The sequence below is a fragment of the Protopterus annectens genome, chromosome 2.part0, assembly GCF_019279795.1.
Source record: "Protopterus annectens isolate FY-2018-M chromosome 2.part0, PAN1.0, whole genome shotgun sequence".
Classification (NCBI taxonomy): domain Eukaryota; kingdom Metazoa; phylum Chordata; order Ceratodontiformes; family Protopteridae; genus Protopterus; species Protopterus annectens.
The window spans coordinates 213,234,486-213,255,306 of NC_056728.1; the positions used below are offsets into that span (position 1 = coordinate 213,234,486).

The 20,821-nt window shown below is 39.6% G+C and overlaps 1 protein-coding gene across 3 annotated transcripts in view; it reads left to right on the forward strand.

The window, feature by feature from the left end:
• The window catches only part of XRCC5 (X-ray repair cross complementing 5), a 2,194,257-nt gene that overhangs the window by 106,139 nt on the left and 2,067,297 nt on the right, over window positions 1–20,821 (forward strand). For 2 of the 3 annotated variants that reach the window (XM_044060671.1, XM_044060672.1), the window contains exon 3: window positions 15,287–15,470. The exons of the other annotated variant lie outside the window; for it this stretch is intronic. In XM_044060671.1, coding sequence (XP_043916606.1) covers window positions 15,287–15,470 — 184 coding nt within the window. The remainder of the gene's footprint in view (window positions 1–15,286; window positions 15,471–20,821) is intronic. 3 annotated transcript variants of the gene reach the window in all.

Genomic DNA, 20,821 nt, shown 5'->3' on the forward strand with positions numbered 1-20,821 from the left:
ATTAAGATCAGCAAAAGAAATAGATTACAGAAAGTTAATAAGACCCAAAATTTTAGAAGTTTGGGAAAACAAATGAACACAGTAATCAAGACTGTTCACAAAATGAACATGTTACAGAACAGATGCAAGTGAATAGAATACTGTGCAGCTAAGTTTAGTAATGGAGAAAGTCTTACCTCTAAAACACAGGGCAGCAAGGGAAAGGAAGGGAAAAATCAAATGCCATCATAGAAGTATCAAATTCAGAAAACTACTGTTAGAAGAGAACAGATCGACAAAAAATGTTTAGAAAGCTAGACGTGATTAAGGCAACATGTAGCATTGGAACAGACTAGGATCTGTTGTACACTATTGCAGGTAAACTAAAGATATCCACCCAGGTAGATTATTAATATAAAGAAAAGTACAAAATAAGCAATTCATTGTTGACCCAGAAAAAGTTTTACAGAGAATTGGCAAACAAGGCAAAAGGAGTAGAAACATCACCAAAAAAGAAGAAATATACATTTTGGAGAAATATCTATGAAGACCTTGTGGAACATAAAAAAGATGCTGAATGGACAGAAGAAGTAAAAGAAACAGAAGTTCAAACATACAGGATATGAAATGCCTTGAAGTAATGGACAGAGAAATTAAAACAAAATTAAGGAAAGTTAACTGGAAAAACCCAGGCCCAGATGCAGTACCTAACATCTGATTAAAAGTATTAACATCTTTACAAAAAGATTTAGCCCCAAGTAAGAACTATTTATACATGCATCCCAAATAGACACCAGTCTGGTTAACAGCAGGGGAAAAATACTCCGAGTGAACCTGCAAGCTATCTTAAAAATTGTAGAACAATAACTTGTTTTTTGGTATCATCATTTGCTACACTCACATGGCCTCTCAACACATGGGATAACATGCTTGTTGATGTACCACACTGCCGACATATTGTCTGTCTGGATATCACACAATTTAAATTCCACAAGGACCTGAACTCTTAATTCTCTAGGCTCTCAAAAGGTATGTATATATATTTTCTGAAGGGCACCTTTCTTCTTGGACCATTCATCAAAGACCCCTCCCTACCATGAGACCTTACATTTATACTTCAGTCTTTCACAAAACCACCTTTGAGCATCTTTCTTGGAAGATATTACTTCTAGTAGCAATTATTTCTTCAAAATAAGTGTCTGAACTTACACACCTTATCTAGCAATCCACCATGTCTGATTTTTCTTGAAAATTGGGTTTCTAACAGAAGTCTATGTTCATTCCTAAATTAGCCTCGGAAACAGCCTTGAAGAAAAGCATTCATTTACCAGTCATCTTCCCAAAATATGCCAAGAGAATTTACTCCCTAGTATAACCAACCATTACCTTCAAGGAGCAAGGGGTATTCTAATTATATTTCAGCCTGTACAACTTACTTCATCTCTTTTGCGTAGAGGGCATTAGTGTTGCATCAACATGGCCATCAGTAGTATATCAAACTGCTAACATGATCCCATTTGAAGTCCAGAGCTTCCTTTTGGTCCTGTCATTCTCAGCAGCATCCTTCCATGGCAGCACCAGGAAGAAAGTAGCTGGGGATTCTGTCTCAACCATTAAGATGGACAGAGGGGACAATGTAACGTATGCAAGTTAGGCACTTAATATAATGCTAGACCCTTATTGTCCCTCTAGGTCTATCACAATATTCCATCCATCACCCCCCCAACCACATTGTTACTATCCTTCCTGTATAGACCTGATTAGATCAAGCCTGAAGCGTTTCTCCAAGCCTTCCTTATGGTGGACAAATCCAGACTGAGGAACAGGGAGGAGGGGCACTGCATCATGGGATAACGGAGGAGTTTGAGTACTGGAAGTTTCTTTGTGCAAAGTTGCCAGCTTGGATCTGCCTTGATGGATAGCGAGCAACAGTGAAGATCTATAGGTATAGTATGTACATAACTTTCATTTTTTTCTTCTTGGCTGTGGAGCAGTAATATGGTACAACTATTCTGTTTCCATTTTTCCTGGTTGTATCGCCCTGTAATTTAATTCACTTATTTTCTCTACCATTTCAGAGGATTCTTGCCACTTTGCAAAACACTTGTGTTAGTATCCATGGTGAAAACAAGTGTGTTTATCTCCAGATTTGAATTCTCTGACTTGAGCATTTTTTATGGTCTTCATATTGATCACTGTCACAGTCGCATAAGCTATATGGGTTTATATCTTGGAAGGATAGAACAGCTGGCCAGCTTCAAAGATTCATGGCACTTTCCATATGCCAAAATCATTAGTCGGCTTGAGCTGAGCTGACTAGAAAGACAGGCTTGGGCAACAAGTCCTTCAGAGGTTTCCTGCCACCAAAGAGTGTGCTCCTCTGGGGCTTTTGTGGAGTGATTGTCTGCTTGTGCTGTTCCGTTGCTGGGCAGATAAGTTCCCTTCAGGGGATAAAATCTTCTGCTTTAAAAAATGTTGTTTGATAACACATTGCTGTTCAAGAAAGTTATTTTAAATCTAGGAATTTGTTTTAATGCACTGTTAAATGAGAGCACTGCTTTTTTTCTGTCAGTTTAAAAGTTGTTTGAATTATTTAAAAAAAAATTCATGTGGATAAATTGTTTGCCAGCACCGTCAAGTAAAATAAAGTGTTTAAAGTGCTTTTTTTGCTATGTTTTTATGTGAAAAAGTGACACTTAAAATATTAATGGCTTTTCTGCTTGTTTTCCTCAGGAAAGAGGCACCATTTTTGGCTTGACCATGGGAACAAATTGTTGGTCCCACAAATTGGTCTGTCAGCCACAAAAAGAAATAGTTAAGCAAACAGCCTTTGCCATCATAGCAGGCTAGCATTTTGCTTTGGCTGCAGGTGTGTAACTCTGTTGTGTCCGTTAGTTGTACCTCAAACCACTCATCTTTTACCCCCGAATCCGTATGGTGCATCACCTACAGCCGCTGTGGGTGGGGGGGGTTAGCCATGTCCTGTGCAGCTGTTGAGGTCCCTTCAGTAGGAAAGAGAGGGAGATGCTCTTGTTGGTCATGGAAGATGGAATAAGGAAGGCTTCCCTGTTTTGTCAGAATGTTGTGCCCATTTCTGTTGAAGCTGCTACTGCCATTGATAACACTGTTAGCCCCATTTTTCATATCAAAAAGATACACAAAAAATTGACCAGTATCAACTTCTCAAATTTACTTGGACAGAATTTTATTCAGGTTAGTGATCCTTCTTATAAAATAGTTTGTGGTAAAAGGAAGAGGGATAACTCTTTTCCTGAAGAGATTCAAGATTTTGAATCTGGACAAGTAGACAAAGGGACAGATGCAGGGTTTTCTCAGATTTCAGATTCAGACTCAAAAGAGAACCCAGTTTCTCATTCACCTTGTTGGAGACCTATCTTTATCTTAGACCATTTACATAATCAGTGTTTTCTGTTGGAGAACACCGAGGTTTCTCAGTCCCTCAGAAAATACCATGAGCTATTCCTGAAGGAATTTTCAGGACCTTCACCTATTCCTCCTGTTCTGTTAGCTTTGGAAGGATAGGTCACTGCCTGCAATTTTCCTGATAGTCATATACCTCTAAAAAGGCAGGCAGCCCCTAGTTGACGCAATTGTTTGCGATTTGGGAACTTGTATGGACAGTGACCTAACATTTGACCAACATGCGTCCATTGTTGTAATAAAGTCTTTCTATGTTCACAGCTTATGAACAAAGGAATTGTGTCCAGATCCAGCTATGTCATTGTCTCCCATTTCTCAGCCCTCATTAGACCATTCATTGAGTATAATGCCCCCTTTGGCATGCATCTGTACAGGTACATATAATAACTGGAATACCCACAGTGATATTGTAATAAAAGGGTACAAGGCCTAAACAACATGTCCTACATATAGCAACTCAGTCCTCTCCCTATAGTGCGTGTCCCACAGACTGCTAAGAGGTGACCTGTGTCTGGCATACAGGATATCCTCCGACCCAATAGTGATCGATTTACTGCACATCAGCAAGTCAGATGGCATCAGTAATACTTGGTCTGGGGATCTAAACCTGCAACATCAACAAAATGGTTTGTAGGGACAGATAATATCTCACAAAGGATCCCAGTTATTCTCATTAGGGATAATATAAAATTTTCGACCATGGGATGGGTAAAGCCAATGTCTTACCAAATGGGATAAGTTCAAGCACAAAAAAGGAAATTGGCTATGCTTAAAATGGCCTACAAGAGCAGCTAACCTAGCCTATGAGACTGTAAAGTTCCTCAGTCTTTTAAATTTTTATGTACTCTTCCCCAAACCTGACCCAGCAGCTGTAGCTTTATTTAATCCAACTGCTGCTAAACATTTAGTTAATTCCAGTCCTACTCTGATAAGGATGGGAAGATTCTTGATAATTTCAGGAAAAAAGTATTTTTGCAACTTTGATTTTCAGAATTTTGAACTGTAACGCTCGTATGATAAGGTTTGTTCTGACTAATTGTGAAAGTATGAGGAATGTATGAAAAATCTGCTTTAAAGAATTTAATTTCTTCTATTGTACAAGTCACTACTCATTGTTTACAGTGTATGTATGATTCAATTGATACTTCGAAGACTTTGGCCACTGGTACTATGTTGAGGAGGTTTGCCTGGTTGCATTCTCGGAACCTCCCAGATGAAGATAAAAATGAGATTTCAAATTCTCCTTTGGATAGGGATTTAATTTTTGGCCCCTCTGCTGCAGAGCTGATCAAATTGTGTGATGAGAGGGGTAAGTTCGTATAGGGAATCTCTTAAGATTTTTCACCCTTCCCTTTCCAAATTTTCTAAGGGATCCTCTCTGTTTTCGCAAAATAAAATAAAGAGTCTCAATAAAATGCAGGAACACAGATGTTTAAGAAGTGGTAGGGTGTTTGAAAAAGAATTCTGAACCACCTGCCCAAAACAAGGATAGTCTGACAAGTTAGAATTACTGTTTAAGGGACCTTGTCTCCCCCACCCACCCTGACAGTTTCTTTTTCCTTCCAGAAAGTTTAAAACACCTTTTTTTTTCTCTTTGACAGTAGATAGTTTCAGGCAAATCGGCTCTGAAGATCATTCATCAGGTTCATAGATGGCAGTGAAGGGAAATTCCTCCTTTCTAGGAGGTAATCTCTTATCCACTGGACTAGACTGTCTTATTTTCACCTGTCCTTTGTCACATGCTGTCCCAGGGAATTATAAAACCAGTTTGTCCTTCCCAGGTAGAAAAGGTTTTTATTTAAGAATGCTTTTAGTGCCAAAGAAAGAAAAGGCTTTGAGATCAGTTCTGGGTCTTTATTTCTTTCCTAAATCCGTTTGTGGTGGGACCCAAGTTCAAACTGCCATCGCTTCACAACCTGTTACACCTTCTTCCTTACTCAAGTTTCCTAATAACTCTAGATTTAAAAGATTCTTATCGCATCCCTGTTCATCCAGAATTTAGGCTTTGTATTAAGGTTTTGTGTATTTGGAATACATTATCAGTTTTGTGCCTTACCCTTGGGGCTGTCCACTGCACCAAGAGTGTTCACAAAGTGTCTAGCTCCATTTGTAGCTCATTGTAGGCTACGGGGTGTCTACATTTTTTTTCTATATTTGTGACTTGCTTATCTTTGCACAGTTTTCCTCTGTGTGTGAGGAATCTGTCACTTGAGATCTCTTATACAAGTTGGGATTCCAAGAGAACATTCAAACGTCTTTTTGATTCTTTCACAAAGGATTATGTTCCTGGGGTTTCAGCTAGACACCACCATTCAAAGAAAAAGTAGATCTTGTATTTAAATTTATTTCTAAGGATTTCCACTCAGACTTCAGTCAATGCAAAGGAATACCTCAGTAGTTTGGTTCTCATGGCATCTATGATTGTCATGATACCCCTGGCAAGACTCCTCATGAGAAAGATACAGTGGTATCTTAAGTCTCTCTGGTCCCAGCACCAATGTCCTTTGTCCTTTCATATCTCAGTGTTGGGGTTTGTTAGAGAAATCATTTGGTGGATACAGCAAATATACTTTAAATCCAAGTCTTCCCTTCTCCCTCCCTGTTCTGAAGCAGTCAGTCACCACAAACACCTTGGAATTTGCTTAGGGTACAGTTTTATTAGGGGAAAAAGTACAAGATATGTGGGACACCAAGGGCATGCACACATAAAAGGGATGCTTGCCGTGATTAAGGCACTCCAACTCTGAGTCATCTTTGGTCCTCAGAATCTTTTCAAGTTGTTAGAGACAATTCCACAGTGATGTGGTATTTCAACCAAGGGGGAGCCAAGTCATACCCCTTTTGCAGAGTAGCTGTGTTAACTTGGGATATATCTTCACAGCACAGTTTTACTCTGTAGGCATCCTACATTCCATCAGAGCAAAATTGTGTGGCAGACAAGCTGAACAGGATAAGGGCAGACCCTCATGAATGGAAACTACATCCGGGTTCTTCCAAGATTTGATCCATCTGTAGGAGTTCCTCAGGTAGACCTCTCTGCCTTTTCTCTGAGCAATCAGCTGGCAAGTTTCTGCTCCAGGGCTCCATGGAAGAATGAGTGGAAGAAGGATGCCTGTTTCTTTTCTTTTGGACAAAAATGTTTTCCACTCTTTCCACTGATTATTGAGGGTATTTCTGAAGATTCAGATGAATCCCTCACAAAGAGTTTGATGACTTCTTTCTGGCACGGGCAAAAGTGGTTCTTTCTTCTTTTAGAAATTGCCAGGGCCAGTTACCACAAGCTTTCTCATAGACTGGATCTACTCATAGACTACCACGGGTGTTTGATACACCTGATTAACTTCAACTGACTGTCTGGATGATAGGTTTTTAATGCCCTTTAGCCACCTGTTTACTGAGGATATGCAGCAGATACTAATGGAGACCAGACAGCCTGCTGTTACAAAATTGTATGATTGTAAATAGTAGAGGTTTTCTAGTTGGTTCCAACAGCATAACTAATACCCATTCCAGGGCTAATGTTTCTCTGGTTTTACAGTATTTGTGTGAATTACTATCCTATGTTCTATCTTACTTCTCCATCAAGGTCCTTTTATCAGCCATTTCAGCATGTTTGCCAATGGATCCTCCTCTTTCAAAAACATTTTAACATGAGAGTGCATTGAAAGGGGATTTTGCATGAGGCCTCCAAGACAACCAGTGACCCATTCTTGTGATTTTAACTTTGTGTTAGAGAAGCTAGCAGTTGCTCCATTTGAACCAACTAATCTGGCTGACTTGAGATTCTCAACAGGGAAAACATTTACTTACCCTTCTTGCAAATGTTAGAGAAATGGTCACAGGCTCTTATGAGTCAACTTTACCTCATTCTTCCATGGGGACAGGGCGTCTTTGAGAACTAATCCTTCTTTTATGCCTAACTGAGATCTGTTTACTGGAAGGCAAACTATCCATCTCATTTTCTTTCCTGAACCTAAAAATGAGGGAGAGAGGATACTCCATACCTTGGGACGCCCACAGTAAACTCTGGTACTATCTTGACTGAACTAAATCTTTCATTCGGATCAGTTGTTCATTTCCTGACCAGGTAAGATGGGGGCAACCTGTGTTAAAGCAGGCAATTACCAAACGGTTATCTAAGGCTATTACATTTTGTTATACTTGCTAGAACAAAACTGTTCCAGGCAGGTTCAAGGCCCACTGTACCAGGGTCTTGGTTTCATTTATGGCTTTTTGGAAAGGGATCGATTTTAGAAGTATTGTAGGAGCAACAACTTAGTCCTTTGTGCGTTGTTTTTGAAAACATTATAAGCTTGATTCCTTCTTTGAGTGTAAATCAGGCTTTGGTAGGACCATTCTCCATGGGCTCCTGGAGTCTTCTCTTTCCACCTCTCAAATGTAATCTACCCATATACCTAAGGCTACTGTAGCAGTATGAAGAACATAGTATAATTGTGTAAACTTACCGTAACAGGAGATGTTGGCATGGTTACTGCTGCAGTAGCCACTCCCTGCCTTCATCCCTGTTTCTTGGTGTGTTGTCTTTGCCAAGGTGTGTACTTTTTTATTTTTTGATTGTACTTAACATTGTCCTTTCATGGCTCAGCCTCCCTTTATATGTGGTGTGAAAGCTTTGAAGGGCTTGGTGCCCAAACTTGGCTTTTTACACAGCTCAGATCGAGATAACAGTTTGGGTGTATGGAAGATGTCCTGAAGCTTTGGAAGCTGGCCAGCTATTGTATTCTTGCAGTGTTACTGCAGCAGTGATCATTCAAGCATCTAATGTTATGGTAAGTTTACTTACACATCTGTTTAGCTTTCTCCATATGTTCTTTTGCTGTAGAAATTATAGTTCTTGATCTGTTTTGCAGGCCTGTGAAATGCTATGTCACACTTTTAAAGGGGTATTACTTTCTCCACTCCATATTTCTTGCTCTGTCTCACTTTTAAAGGGGTATTCTTTTCTCCTCCCCATATTTCTTTTGTTGCATCTAGCAAGCCGCTGGGTTATCTGATGTATAGCATTTTAAATGCTATGAATTCATTTGGGAGTATTTCATTATACAACAAGAAGATGAAGAAGCATTTGGTCGCATTTTTTTGCTTTCCAGTTCTGTAGGTTTTTGGAATATAGACTTTTAAGTTTATTAAAGCACTCAATTAGCCCACCTGTTTGAGGGGCTCATATACAGATATCCATAGACAGCTGACTTAAAAAAGTTTATGCATTACTCTGGACTGCTGTTTGACATTCTGTACTAACTGCATAAAATCAATCCCTTTTCCCTCATAAAAGCCATGCCAGTAACATTTAGATAAAGTCCTAGCTTGTCTTACCATTCTTAAATAACTACTCAAAATGTGGCTATATTCTAACTTCATTAGAAATGTTCTAGAAGGTATTGGAAATAACTGGCCCAGTATTGGTTCTTTTCCTTTGGTGGTTATGCATATTTGTTTTTTTTTTTTTTTTTTTTTATAGAGTGGGTGAGAAGAGGCTTTTCTCAGTTGTAGTTTCTCTTTCCTCTTCCCACTTGGTGTTCCTGAAGGCATAACTATCTGAAGGTAACTAAGTCAGCAGTATTTCATCAGGACTCTGATTCCTCTACAAATGCATGTACAAAACTGTCATTAGGAAATGTGCAGTATTTGCTGTTTTCCCTTTCGTACAATATTTAAAACACATCCTTTCAGAGTGTAACTTTTCCTGTTTGAAGGTTAAGAAACATACTTAAGTAAATGCTTATTCCTCGCCATTGGTGCTTACAAGACTGACATGGAGTTTGCAGTTTCACTTAACTGCAGGCATTTTACCAAAATAAGATGATGATCAGTTTGGGTCAGTCTGTGATACCCACTTTTCATAACTCCTTCACTAAACCTCTGGAGGTTTGTACTCTAAATTCCAATTATTGATTTTGTCAAAAAGCTCATGATGCAAAGCATGTCCTCATGCTTCAAACAAATGTTCATATCTCTGGAGTTGTAAGAGTTACTAAAGAGATGTAAATTGCAAACCGTTCAGCAAAAAATAACGTTTGTAAGGTAGCATTCATTAATTTTACGTCTTGATCTGTATTTTAAAAATGCTAAATGCAGTAAATATTAATTTTGTAATATTTTTTGAAGACTTTACAGCGTCTCCATAACCATTTTAAGCTACACATGTACTGTTTAGCAGCATTTTGTTTTTCCATCTGTGAGCTTTTCATATGAGGCTATGCATTTGTCTCTTAACTTGGTTGTTGAGATATTTAGAAAAATATAAAAATTATGATCGTATCAATTATAAACAATTAATATGTTTAGTTTCACTAGACAGAGAACAAATAGAACAGTCCTGTTGCTCATTTTGTACACTTTATGATGAAATATTTTTGTAAGCTGTATGTGGCAAGGTTTTGGAGTTAGTAATGCAAATGTGAAAAAGCTAGAGGTGTCAGGAGGATGTGACAACTGGAAACTTTTGTGGGGATAACTAGGGTGTAATGATTCAAGTTGCAAAGGAGTTCTTTTAAATTGCCTACAGCCATGTAGACTTGTGGAATTTTGCTTATATTATTTTTGTGAGGTTCTTTCTGCATTTACAAAATATATATTGAATCCTCAATCTGTGACTGAATGCTCAGTTGCGAGATTTATGCGACTGCTTCAATCAGAATTTCCTGATGTATTTTCTGATAGCTGTGTATTAGTATCTTTAAAGTCCAAGTAAACGTTTACAGAATCCCTGGTAAAATGTATGAGCAGAGGATCCTAGACATCTCAGCTTAGACAGTTTTTTCTAGCAGAATGGTCATTTGCTGCCAAGCAAATGTTTTCATCTCTTTCTCTCTCTAAGATTCCCGGCAGAAGTAATAGTTCATTTTATTATGCTGATTTAGGTATAGTCATTCTCAGTTTTTTTCCCCCATTTTGAAGAAAACGCATCAGGTGCAGTTTCAGCACAAAGAGTTTAACTTTAAAAAAAAAAAAATTTTTTTTCAGCCCAACCATACTTATGGCCATGATGATCCCCTTTGACAGAAGAAATCCGCATGTAGGTCCAAGGGTTTACAATTACTCAATTTTTATTATTGGCTCAGTTCATAAGAAAGCTTACTTTTCTGTATACTTGTTATAGCTCACGTTTCAAACATGTTGAAAGGAGGCAATAATCCCAGGTCATTAATGTTTGTAATTATTACTTTGAGGTAGCATTTCAACCGCTCAGGCAGATAATTTGCTTTCAGATAGTGTGAACACTCAGTTTTTATGAAAAGCGTTAGGATTGTTACATCCACAAGTTTAGCAATTTGTTGTTATTCCGGTAACAACAAACCAGTCTCTGGAACCATCTTTGCTTTTCATATTTAAGATGAGGTTTAAATGCAAGGCGTTTATGTTCTTAAAAATAACTAGCAAAAAAAAAAGTTGTCACGATTGCATTGCTATTCTGCAAATTATTTTATAAATGTAAGTCCAGAAAATTTCTGTCTGAGATTTCAATTTAATGTGGCTTCATTTTAACGAATATAGTTTCTTTGTTCCTTTGTACCAATTTTACAGGTGTTCCCCAGCATTGCCGGTAAAGTAAGAATAGTACTTCTCTGTAGCAGTATTTTCATTTTGGCACATTTTACCTTATAGCAGAGATCCTTTGCAGGACAGCAGCTCCTATCCTTTTGCTAGAATTGAATTATGCCTTGTAGACTGACACTAGTTCCTGGACAGACATCTTCAAAAGTCTATTGAGTGTATTGGTGCAGTGGTGTGTTGCTCTGACTGTAGTACACAGCATCTTGGTTTCAAGACTTGGCAGTGATGTCTTTTTCTATAAGCCATGTCTGACCCAGCTCTGTTGCATCTAAAGAAGTCCCAATCCCTCTGCACCACATGCTCCATAGACCTCAGCCTCATTACCACAATCAACAGAATGTGCTGGAGGGACATGTTCATAACGCAGAGACTGCCCATGCTAGGGAATAAACTTCCCATACATGTCAAACAGAGCACCTCACTGGTCCTCTTCAAGAGAAATCTGTATGAGTGGATGGGAAATAGAAAATTCACCCTGGTTATCACTCCAGTGGCTCTACTCAACAGAGGCACTGGGAACTAAGGTCAATTGGCACGATGCCAGGGTAATCCTGTGGGCTAGACTTGTAAAGGCTCCAGGGCCATTAGCCTAGTACACACCTATGAACCAAAGGTCCTTGAAGGAGTAGTGGTCATAACCCCTAGTGGCAGCTGCTCCTCCATTGCCATGGTAAGTTACGTCTCTCTCCCTTTCCTATTTCAGACTTGGAAACACACCTTCTGTTAAAGACAACCCCACAATAAGCAGCCACTAAACCACTAAAAGGAATTTACAGCATAAAGGCAAAAAATTCAGACTCCATCATACTATCACAAACATATGCAGATGATGTGCAGAAGGACTGTAGTGGTCTTCTTTTTCATTATACTGATTTATTCACTGGTTAAGGAAGCTTGTCATTAGGATATCAGATGCTATGAAAACCTGATGTTGATTCAGCGAGTCATGCTTCTGGGCAGGCACCAGTGGTTCTTAGTAGTAACACTGAACAGAGTGAATAAATAGAGCCCTTGGGTAATGCCAAAAAGCAGTTCGTTTCATCAGAATGGGATGAATAGAAAGACCAGTGTGAAGGAAGGAAGGCAGGATTTGTAGTTGTACTGATCTGCAATATCTGAAAAAAGTGATTAAAAGATGACATTGTTCTTATTTTACAACAAAAACAATAGCCTCAAAAATGCAAAACGCCAAGTTCTTTCAGTACTAAATGCAAAGTGCATTTCTGGCAGATAAAGGTAGATGAGCAGAACTCCAGAATGTATATATTAATCAGCCTTTTGACATCAGTTTGGTATTTCATCACTTGAAATATCCCAAATTGCATTTTATTTTGAAGGCTTGAGGTGTTGCAAACATAATTTTTGATCTCTTATTGTAGGGTCAGATACAAGAAGTATATGGCAAGTCAAATGACCACAGAGGCATTCTCCCAACAACAAATCCAGTTTGGATAGATTTTTGAAACAAAAATCATAAAAACTGGAGTATACTGTCAGTTGTATGTGATAAATAATAGCTGTTCATTCCATTCGAGCCGGGGGCTGTATTCTTTTTGATCAGTTTGCATGCTTTCTCATCTTTGGTACTGGGCAGAATAGGGCAAACCGCACCCAGCACAAACTCGTACTCACTTATAATTATATCCTGTGATTGAGAATAAATCATATTTTCCAAAACGACTTCTGCCAATACTTTGGATCACTAATCGGACAACCATTAACTACAATGTGTAAGGAAGTCTGTCATTTCTTTCTGTAAAACTTCAAATGCTTTGAAAAGGCTTTTTTTATTATTGTCTAATGTGTGGCAAGCCAGTCTCGCTTCATATTTACACCTACCAGACCTTTTTTTTTTTTTTTCTAAACATGCATCTAGGGTTTTCCTTATTTTTCTTACTGTTTTTTTTTTTTAAACTTTCTCCAAAATGATTTGCACAAAGCTCATAGAAAATGCATTTCATATTCCATCAGGGTACAAAAAATGAGTGATTTATTTTGAAGTATTGGGGGGAAAAAATTATCATTTGCTTCATATAGTCAGATCATTTATTCCAGGCCATCTCAGTATCAACATGACATAATGATTGCTTTCTTCAGCAACCTTTTTGTTTAAAGCAACATGTTGGCTTTGGTGGCTAAAGCCTTGCAGGCGAAGGAATTCCTTCTGTTTCCACACCTGGATAAATGGTTGCTGGTGTCCACATTGATAGGGAATACCTGGTAGCATTCTTTTACTGGGTATTCCTGTGGCTGCGCTCCCTGGAGGAGCTGTTAAACTGTGAGACGTCTGCATGGACTCTTGGAAGATTACATTTATAGGTGAATGTCTTGTCTCCCATCTGAACCAACTGGTTTGATATATTCAAGTTCTTTTTGTGGAAATTTCGTTTGGCAGTCACCTTCACACACGCACAAGATCTCAGAGCTGCAAGCCCTCAGTTAATCTTTCGTCCACTCCCCTGAAGTGAACATCACTGTAATACTTTGGAAACGTCATTTGGCTACCCATTCTAGAGATCAATCTCCTCCTTGCCTCCCATCTCTTCAGACTCCTACACTAAGGCGCACACTGTGAGACTAACTACATCCAACCATTAGTACAGCCTAAGGAGCCAGACCACTGATGACCTTACACTCAATTCCATCTACTAATCTTCATTATACAGACCGCATCTCTGTTCTTGTCCCTAAACTGTGGCAGTCATTGCCACCTGCTCTTACTGAAATCACAGACCACAAACAGTTCAGACAATACCGAACTTAAACAACCTAAATGCACATGCCAGAACACGGGACATCACTAAACTCCCATGGTTGCGCTGTTGCATTCTTCTCTGGAAAACCTTCTCTGCTTAATCTCCTAATCTCTCCAATATACAAATTCATACTCCTTGCCTCATCTGCCTTATCCATTCCTACTGTATACCTAGTACCCCTTTCTCCTGTTAGTAACGGTTTCATTGCTGCCCATGGTAGTCTACAAATTCTACTCTCTCTATTGTTGGAAGTTCTCTCCATACTTGTATATACTATGTCCCCTGTTTTGGCTGAACCACATTTACCTCACCTGTAACACCTGTATTACACTTTTTATGTTACTCCTCATTCTTCTTTTTAAACCTTCTTGTAAATGTGTGTATATTTGTTGCATCTGTTATGTCACTGTACTGTAAAATTCAATTACACATTTATTCTTGCTGTGCTGTTGCTATATATGTAACCTGGGCTGAACATACAAATGGTCAGATTTGATCAGTGTTTAAGGATCAAGTGTGCTTCAGGACTAACCTATATTTCCTTCTGAGAGTTTTCCAAATTTTACCCAAACCTGTCCCTTTAACCCTATTTTCTTTGCTAAACTAAAAACTAAAGCTGTGAAGCTTGCTCTCACCCTGTATGTGCATCTGTTAGCTCATGTCTTTCCTGAAACCATTTGCCTGAGTTTCTAAAGACCAAACGGTTCTTTCCCTTTCTGTCGAGGGGGGGGGGGGGTAGAAAGTTTATATTTTTACAGACCAGCCCTTTCAGAGTGGGTTGCCTAGTGTCTTTTGTCATCAGATGGCAGAGAATCTACTAAAAAGTGTCACTGTCAAGGCACTCCATGAGTGATATGGTTGCTTTCAGTACTTGCTGTGTGACTTTGTACCACAGGCATCTAGTTCATGACTGTACCATCAGTGCACAACTTCACTAAGCATTAGTGTTTGGACAGGCAATCAGGGTTCTTTTGGTATATCGTACTTCAGGGCTTCCACCTTGATGAATTACTGCTTTGGGTACAGTCCAGTCACTTGCCATTCAAGTATGGTACCTGCTGTTGAATATAACAAATTTTTACTGTAGCAGCCGAGTGAAGACTGTCCCCTCATCTAAAGTCCCTTCTGGACTTGGCCCTGTGTTCAGCCTTAGCTGTTGGAGGTAACATGTAAGACACTGTGTACTTGTGCATAGCTTGTTAGCAGTGTCGTTGGTTTTTCTTTATTGTTTTCTTTATTCCTAAGAAGGATGCTCTCTAGTTGTTGGAGTAAACCAGCAGACTGTTGGACCAGGTGCAACTGTTCAGTGAACACTTAATGTCATTGCATGAGCTAACACTGATGCATGCACTCTGTTGTGAAAACTTCTGAGAAAAAATGTCAGATTCTGACTGGTGTTGAGAATGAAATAAATTGTTGAGCAATATGGGAATATCAGCTGATATGGTAAGAGCATATCTCTTGCGTAGCATAATTCTTAATGGTGTTGTCTATAAGCATATGTTATTTTGCATTGTCTTGCAATCCTACAGGTGTTTGCTGAGTCCAAAGATCATGTTGCCCTTGTCCTTTTTGGAACAGAAGATACTAATAATGCCTTGGCTACTGGTGAACAGTATCAGAATATCACAGTGCACAGACACCTACAGCTACCTGACTTTGACTTGCTTGAGGAAATTCACTTCAAGATTAAAACAAGCATTATGGAGGCTGACAGTATCCTTTGCATGAGCTTTAACTGCAAAATCAGAAAGCTATTTAATTTTTCATTGCTCCTGTAAAGGTTTGATTTTTCAGCTGTGAAAACGGAGTAGCACTGATGTACCTAATTCATTCTGGTAATTGGCAGACATGTACCTTTCCATTTTGTGTATAGTGTTCATAATGTTTGGTCAGTGGTAATTTTGGTGACCAACGTTTCATATAGCATGTCTTATTTCCAAAGATTGATGAAACTCTGGTAGCCTTAATTTAAATTTGGAAATGGCTGAAGAATGTTACTTTTACTTGCTTGTTTTCTGGGGCCTTCCTTTCTTTGAGTCATCAAAATCAACTTGAAATGATTATCGTGTAATAAAGGAAGCACTTATAATTTTGTAAGAATGTTAATATGGGTGGATGCCTATAGATAAAACATTGCTCCACTTAATAGGTTGGGTAATGAGCATTATATTCTCTGGATTTCCCCAGCTATCTTGGATCAGAATACATCAGTGTTTTCATGCATCTTGCCATTCTAGTGTACGACGTGGCATTAGACTTGTCCATTAACACAGTTACAGGACCAGATAGTTTACTGCTCAACAAAGCATGTACATGGTTCAGCACTGGGTGTCCACTAAAGCAAATTAGTATTTATATGTCAAGGCAAGTACGTGATTACGCAGCCTAGTTATCATCTAAGTACATATGGAAGTCGGTAAGGAATTTGGCCATCAAATGAAGTCCAAGGCTAGGAGTTAGGGTATTCTAAAACCATGTTTAACGTTTTAATTGACTTGTCTGCAAAAGCAAGTTTAGGATAGTTATTGGGGATGGTATTTCTACCCTTTTCTATTTCTACTGCATAGTATGTAGTTATTAGTTCTTTTTAAAACAATATTTATTTTTTTATTTTATTTTATTTTATTTTATTTTACATTTGTTGACCGGGCTAGTCCAGCTGGATATATGTCCATTTTCAGTGGAGGCCCGGGGAGAAAAGCTCCACAAATTACAACAACATAAAAGGTCAAGACAAAGACAATAACAGTATAATTTGGTACATAAGTTTTAACAATTATAGTACAAGCCTAAGATTATATATTTTATATTTCAGTAGGAAAAAGGAAAAATTTATCTAAGAATAGATGAATAAGACTAATACATTTGTATTAGAAATGGTGTAGTACAAATCTTTATAACATATTACAAAATTAGATACGCTATTAATTTTTAATTTCTTCCAGCAGTAAACTTTTGGCAAAACCCCACATTGGCTGATCTGAGGAGTTGTGGAGTGAATACACAGCATATTGACGAAAGTTGTTATTCTAACTGTATTTTAGTGTAAATTTGTTAGAGACTCTGCAAAGCTGTGTTTCTTGTAAGAGATTAGGTTATGAAAAAAGTTTGTCTGGTACTAGATAAGTATTTACTTCATGTTAGCATTGTGACTGAGTGTTAAGATTTTTATTTTACCTGCACCAGACAACATATTCTGACTGTAGCAGTTTGTAAGGGAAATTAACTGATGGAACTGTCAGAAAAAAAAGTAGTCCGAGTGCTGTTATGTCTTTATCTCCAGCAGAGTAACATGTTTTTCTTGGTTGCATTCTGTTTTTTCATTTTATTTCTGCTTAAATATGCTTTCCTATATTGCTGTCTGGTTTCTCTGCTTTATACATACATTTTCAGATGTTCATCGTGTTTCACTGTTGCAGTCATTACACTTGGGTTATCCTGCTGGCAGGCTACCCGCAGTCGGCCTGAATTCCAAAGTCTTGGTCCGGTGTTGGTTGCTGTCGTCTCTTCCCTGACGTCAGTGCGCCAGGGTTATAAAAGATGTAGCCGACGCCATTTTATTCAGTCTTTCTTGCCAAGGAGTGCCCGAAGCAAAAGCAGTTCGCAAGTGCCGGTTGGCAGACTCCTAAGATTTTCGAAACTGAATTTCAGATCCGAAGTCTTCTATAAAGCTAAGTAACCCGTTGGGGAAACTTTTTCTTGCTCCAGACCGATGTCAGAAAAAGTTAACAATTGTATTTCTTGTGGGAAGCAAATACCTCATAAGGATTTTCATTCTTACTGTATTCCTTGCCTAGGCCCTGACCATGACGTTGCTAGTTGTCGGGTTTGTGCTAGATTTAACCAGCGCACAATTAAGCGTCGGTATGATTTTGCTTTTCATTACTTTGGCCGAAGGTTTAACTACATAATGCCGTTGGAACAGCCGATGACCGGAGTTCATAAAAAGCGCAAGGAAAAAGAAAAGGACAGGCATCCGAGTTCCAAAACGGACAAAGCCTCTTCTAGGCCAGTCGCCGGTTCTCAGTGAGGCACTTTTGCAGCCCCTGACACCCGCTACCTCAGAGCCACAGGCCGCCTCCGACTCCCACTTGGAGACGGCTAGGCCTCTGGATACTCAAGGTATTGGGCCTTTGGAAACTAATCCCTCAGATGGGTCTGGAGCAGGCATCGGCTTCTGAGGGTGTTTTCAGACCTACATAGCTTTATATCAAGCCAACTTCAGCATCAAAGACTAAAACCGTTTTAAAGACAAAGAAACAAGTACAGCATTCACCAGGACAGACTTCCATGCCTTTGAAACAGATGCTCAAATGGCCGAAGACCTAATTACTTTGATCAGGGGTTCCCATCCCCCCTGATAAGAGGCCTAGGCAAGACACTGAATATGATTCCTCTAATCAGGTTTCCATTTCCTCTGACTCCTCTTCAGAACAGGGATGCTCTATTCCTCCCTATGAGGATTCTGATGCTGAAGAATCTATTCCTTCAGCTTCTCCTCCTGAGGATTACTCATTTGGGGGAAACCCTGCATACCATGAGGGAGCATTTCCACTGGGAGAGCCAAGATTATTCAGATTCTAAGAAAAGGCTCAGAGACTTTCTTTTACTACCTCAGCACAGACCTCTTGCTGTTTCTCCTGTTCTAGACATTGTAGATGATGTATTTTCAGAGTCCGGCCTGTCTCCTGACTCTCTACCTCCTGCACCTGTTAAGCCAGACAGATACTACAGGGTTCCAGATTCTCATAAATTTCTATATAAAAACCCTGCTGCTGACCCAGAAACTATTCCTCAGGGTCCCAAAGGGGTCAAGGCTGCTACTGCAAAAAACCCTGTCCCCTCAAATAGAGATTCTAGGGCACTGGACAGATGGGGGGAAAAAGTTTACACTTTTGCTACCTTGGCTGTAAGGGCTTTAAATTGTCAGTTTCATATGCTTAAATATCAGCAATACTTAATGTCTCTGTTAAAACGGAAAATGTTGACATTCTGAATGTTCGGAGAACAAGGAATTGCAGGATTTATTGCATGCAGCTGAACAAGTGGGAAAACATACTTTGCAATGTGGTTATGATTCACTGGAGGCCTCTTGCAGGGCTGCTGTAACAGGCTCTGTCATTAGAAGGCATGCTTGGTTAAAGGAACAGACTCTGCCTGATCGTGTTAAAGCAAAATTATTGGATGCTTCATTACAGCATGATACTTTGTTTGGTGTTAAGGCAGAAGAGGTGTTAAAGATGGAGGATGAAGCTAAATCTATGCAGACAGTGAAGGATTTCTTACAGGTACAGCCACCCAGATTTAGCAGGAACTGGCCTAAGAATTGGTCCTTTCCCGTGTCAGACAGACCACAAAGAGGCAGATACAGACGCCCTAGAGGCAGACAACAGCCCCAGGGCTCATACAGGCCCAAGCAATGTGGCGCTTCTACCTCCAAAAGCGGCGAAGACAAATCACAGCCATATAGGAAACAGTCCCAATAACTTCCCTCTGCCAATGCCAAGCATTTGTCTATTGGCAGCACCTTTAGGGGGAAAGCTAGCACTTTTTTCACAAAATTGGCACATGATCACCCAGGACAAATGGGTCTTGAATATTAGTCTGTTAGGGCTACAGGTTCCACTTTCACACCTTTCCAAAGGCAAAAGGCATGCCAGACCTGCCACACAATCAATGGGCAGAAGCACAAAACCAAGTTTCATCTCCCTGGACATGAGGGCTATTCAGCCAGTGCCACAACAAGAGCAGGTTCCAGGATTTAAGACTTTTCTTAGTACCAAGAAAGGACAAAGCATGGTGATCAATTCTGGACCTGTCTATTCTAAATACTTTTCTGGACGTTCCGAAATTCAAAATGTTGACTCTACAACAGCTTCTGCCCATGCTGGGCAAGAAGGCTTGGCTTGTAACGTTGGACCTCAGAGGCATACCTGCATGTCCCAATCAGACAATCTTGCAGAAGATACCTCAGATTCATAGCTGGCTCAATGCACTACCAATTCTCTGCACTGCCCTTTGGCTTATCTACTGCACCCAGGGTCTTCACAAAATGCCTGGCACCAGTAATTGCATTTTGCAGACAAAGAGGAATTCAAATATATCCCTATTTGGACGACTGCATTATTCAAGCAGAAACCAAAGACATTCTACTAAAGCATCTGGCGTTTGTAAAAAGATTACTAATTTGCCTAGGGTATACAGTAAATGAAAAGAAATCAAAACTAGTACCCTCTCAAGAGATAATATTCCTGGGTGCAAGCTTAAATACAACTGCCCAGATGGCTTATCTCACGTCAGACAAACAAAGGCAACTGACTTTTACTTCGAAAGCATGGCAACAAAGACCCAGTTATCTGCAAGAAAAATTCTGCAGGCTTTGGGCTTCATGGCATCCTGCATTCTGCTAATTCCATATGCAAGGCTGCATATGAGGAAACTGCAGTGGTATCTAAAAAGTGTTTGAACTCAATATTGCCACAGCCTGGAATCACTCTCATTCCCTGCCTGCAACAGGAGTTTCGATGGTGAGCCCAGGCCTGTCTCCACAACAAGGGACAGCCATTCACTTTACCCACAGCCAGGCAAACACTAACAACAGATGCATCAGATTATGCCTGGGGGGCCCACATGGCAGGAAAATGTATTCAGGGCACATGGCCCCCAAGCCAAAGGCATCTACACATCAATCAAAAAGAGATGCTGGCTGTACAAAATGCCTTGACAGCCTTCAAGGACCTACTTCATCCAGGACAGCTGCTGATAAAGACGGACAGCACCACAGTCATGTGGTACATAAACAAGCAGGGGGGCACACATTCCTACCCCCTCTGCAGACAAGCCATGATTTTGTGGAACACAGCATTGACCTATCAAGTACACCTGCAAGCACAATTCCTGCCAGGAAAACAAATGCTCTGGCAGACGAACGAAGCAGAAACCTCATGGACCCTCATGAGTGTAAACTAGATCCATAAATCTTCAGCATGATAACAAGGAAATAGGGATGCCCAGACATAGATCTTTTTGCCTCCCCTCACAACTGCCAACTTCAGAGATTCTGC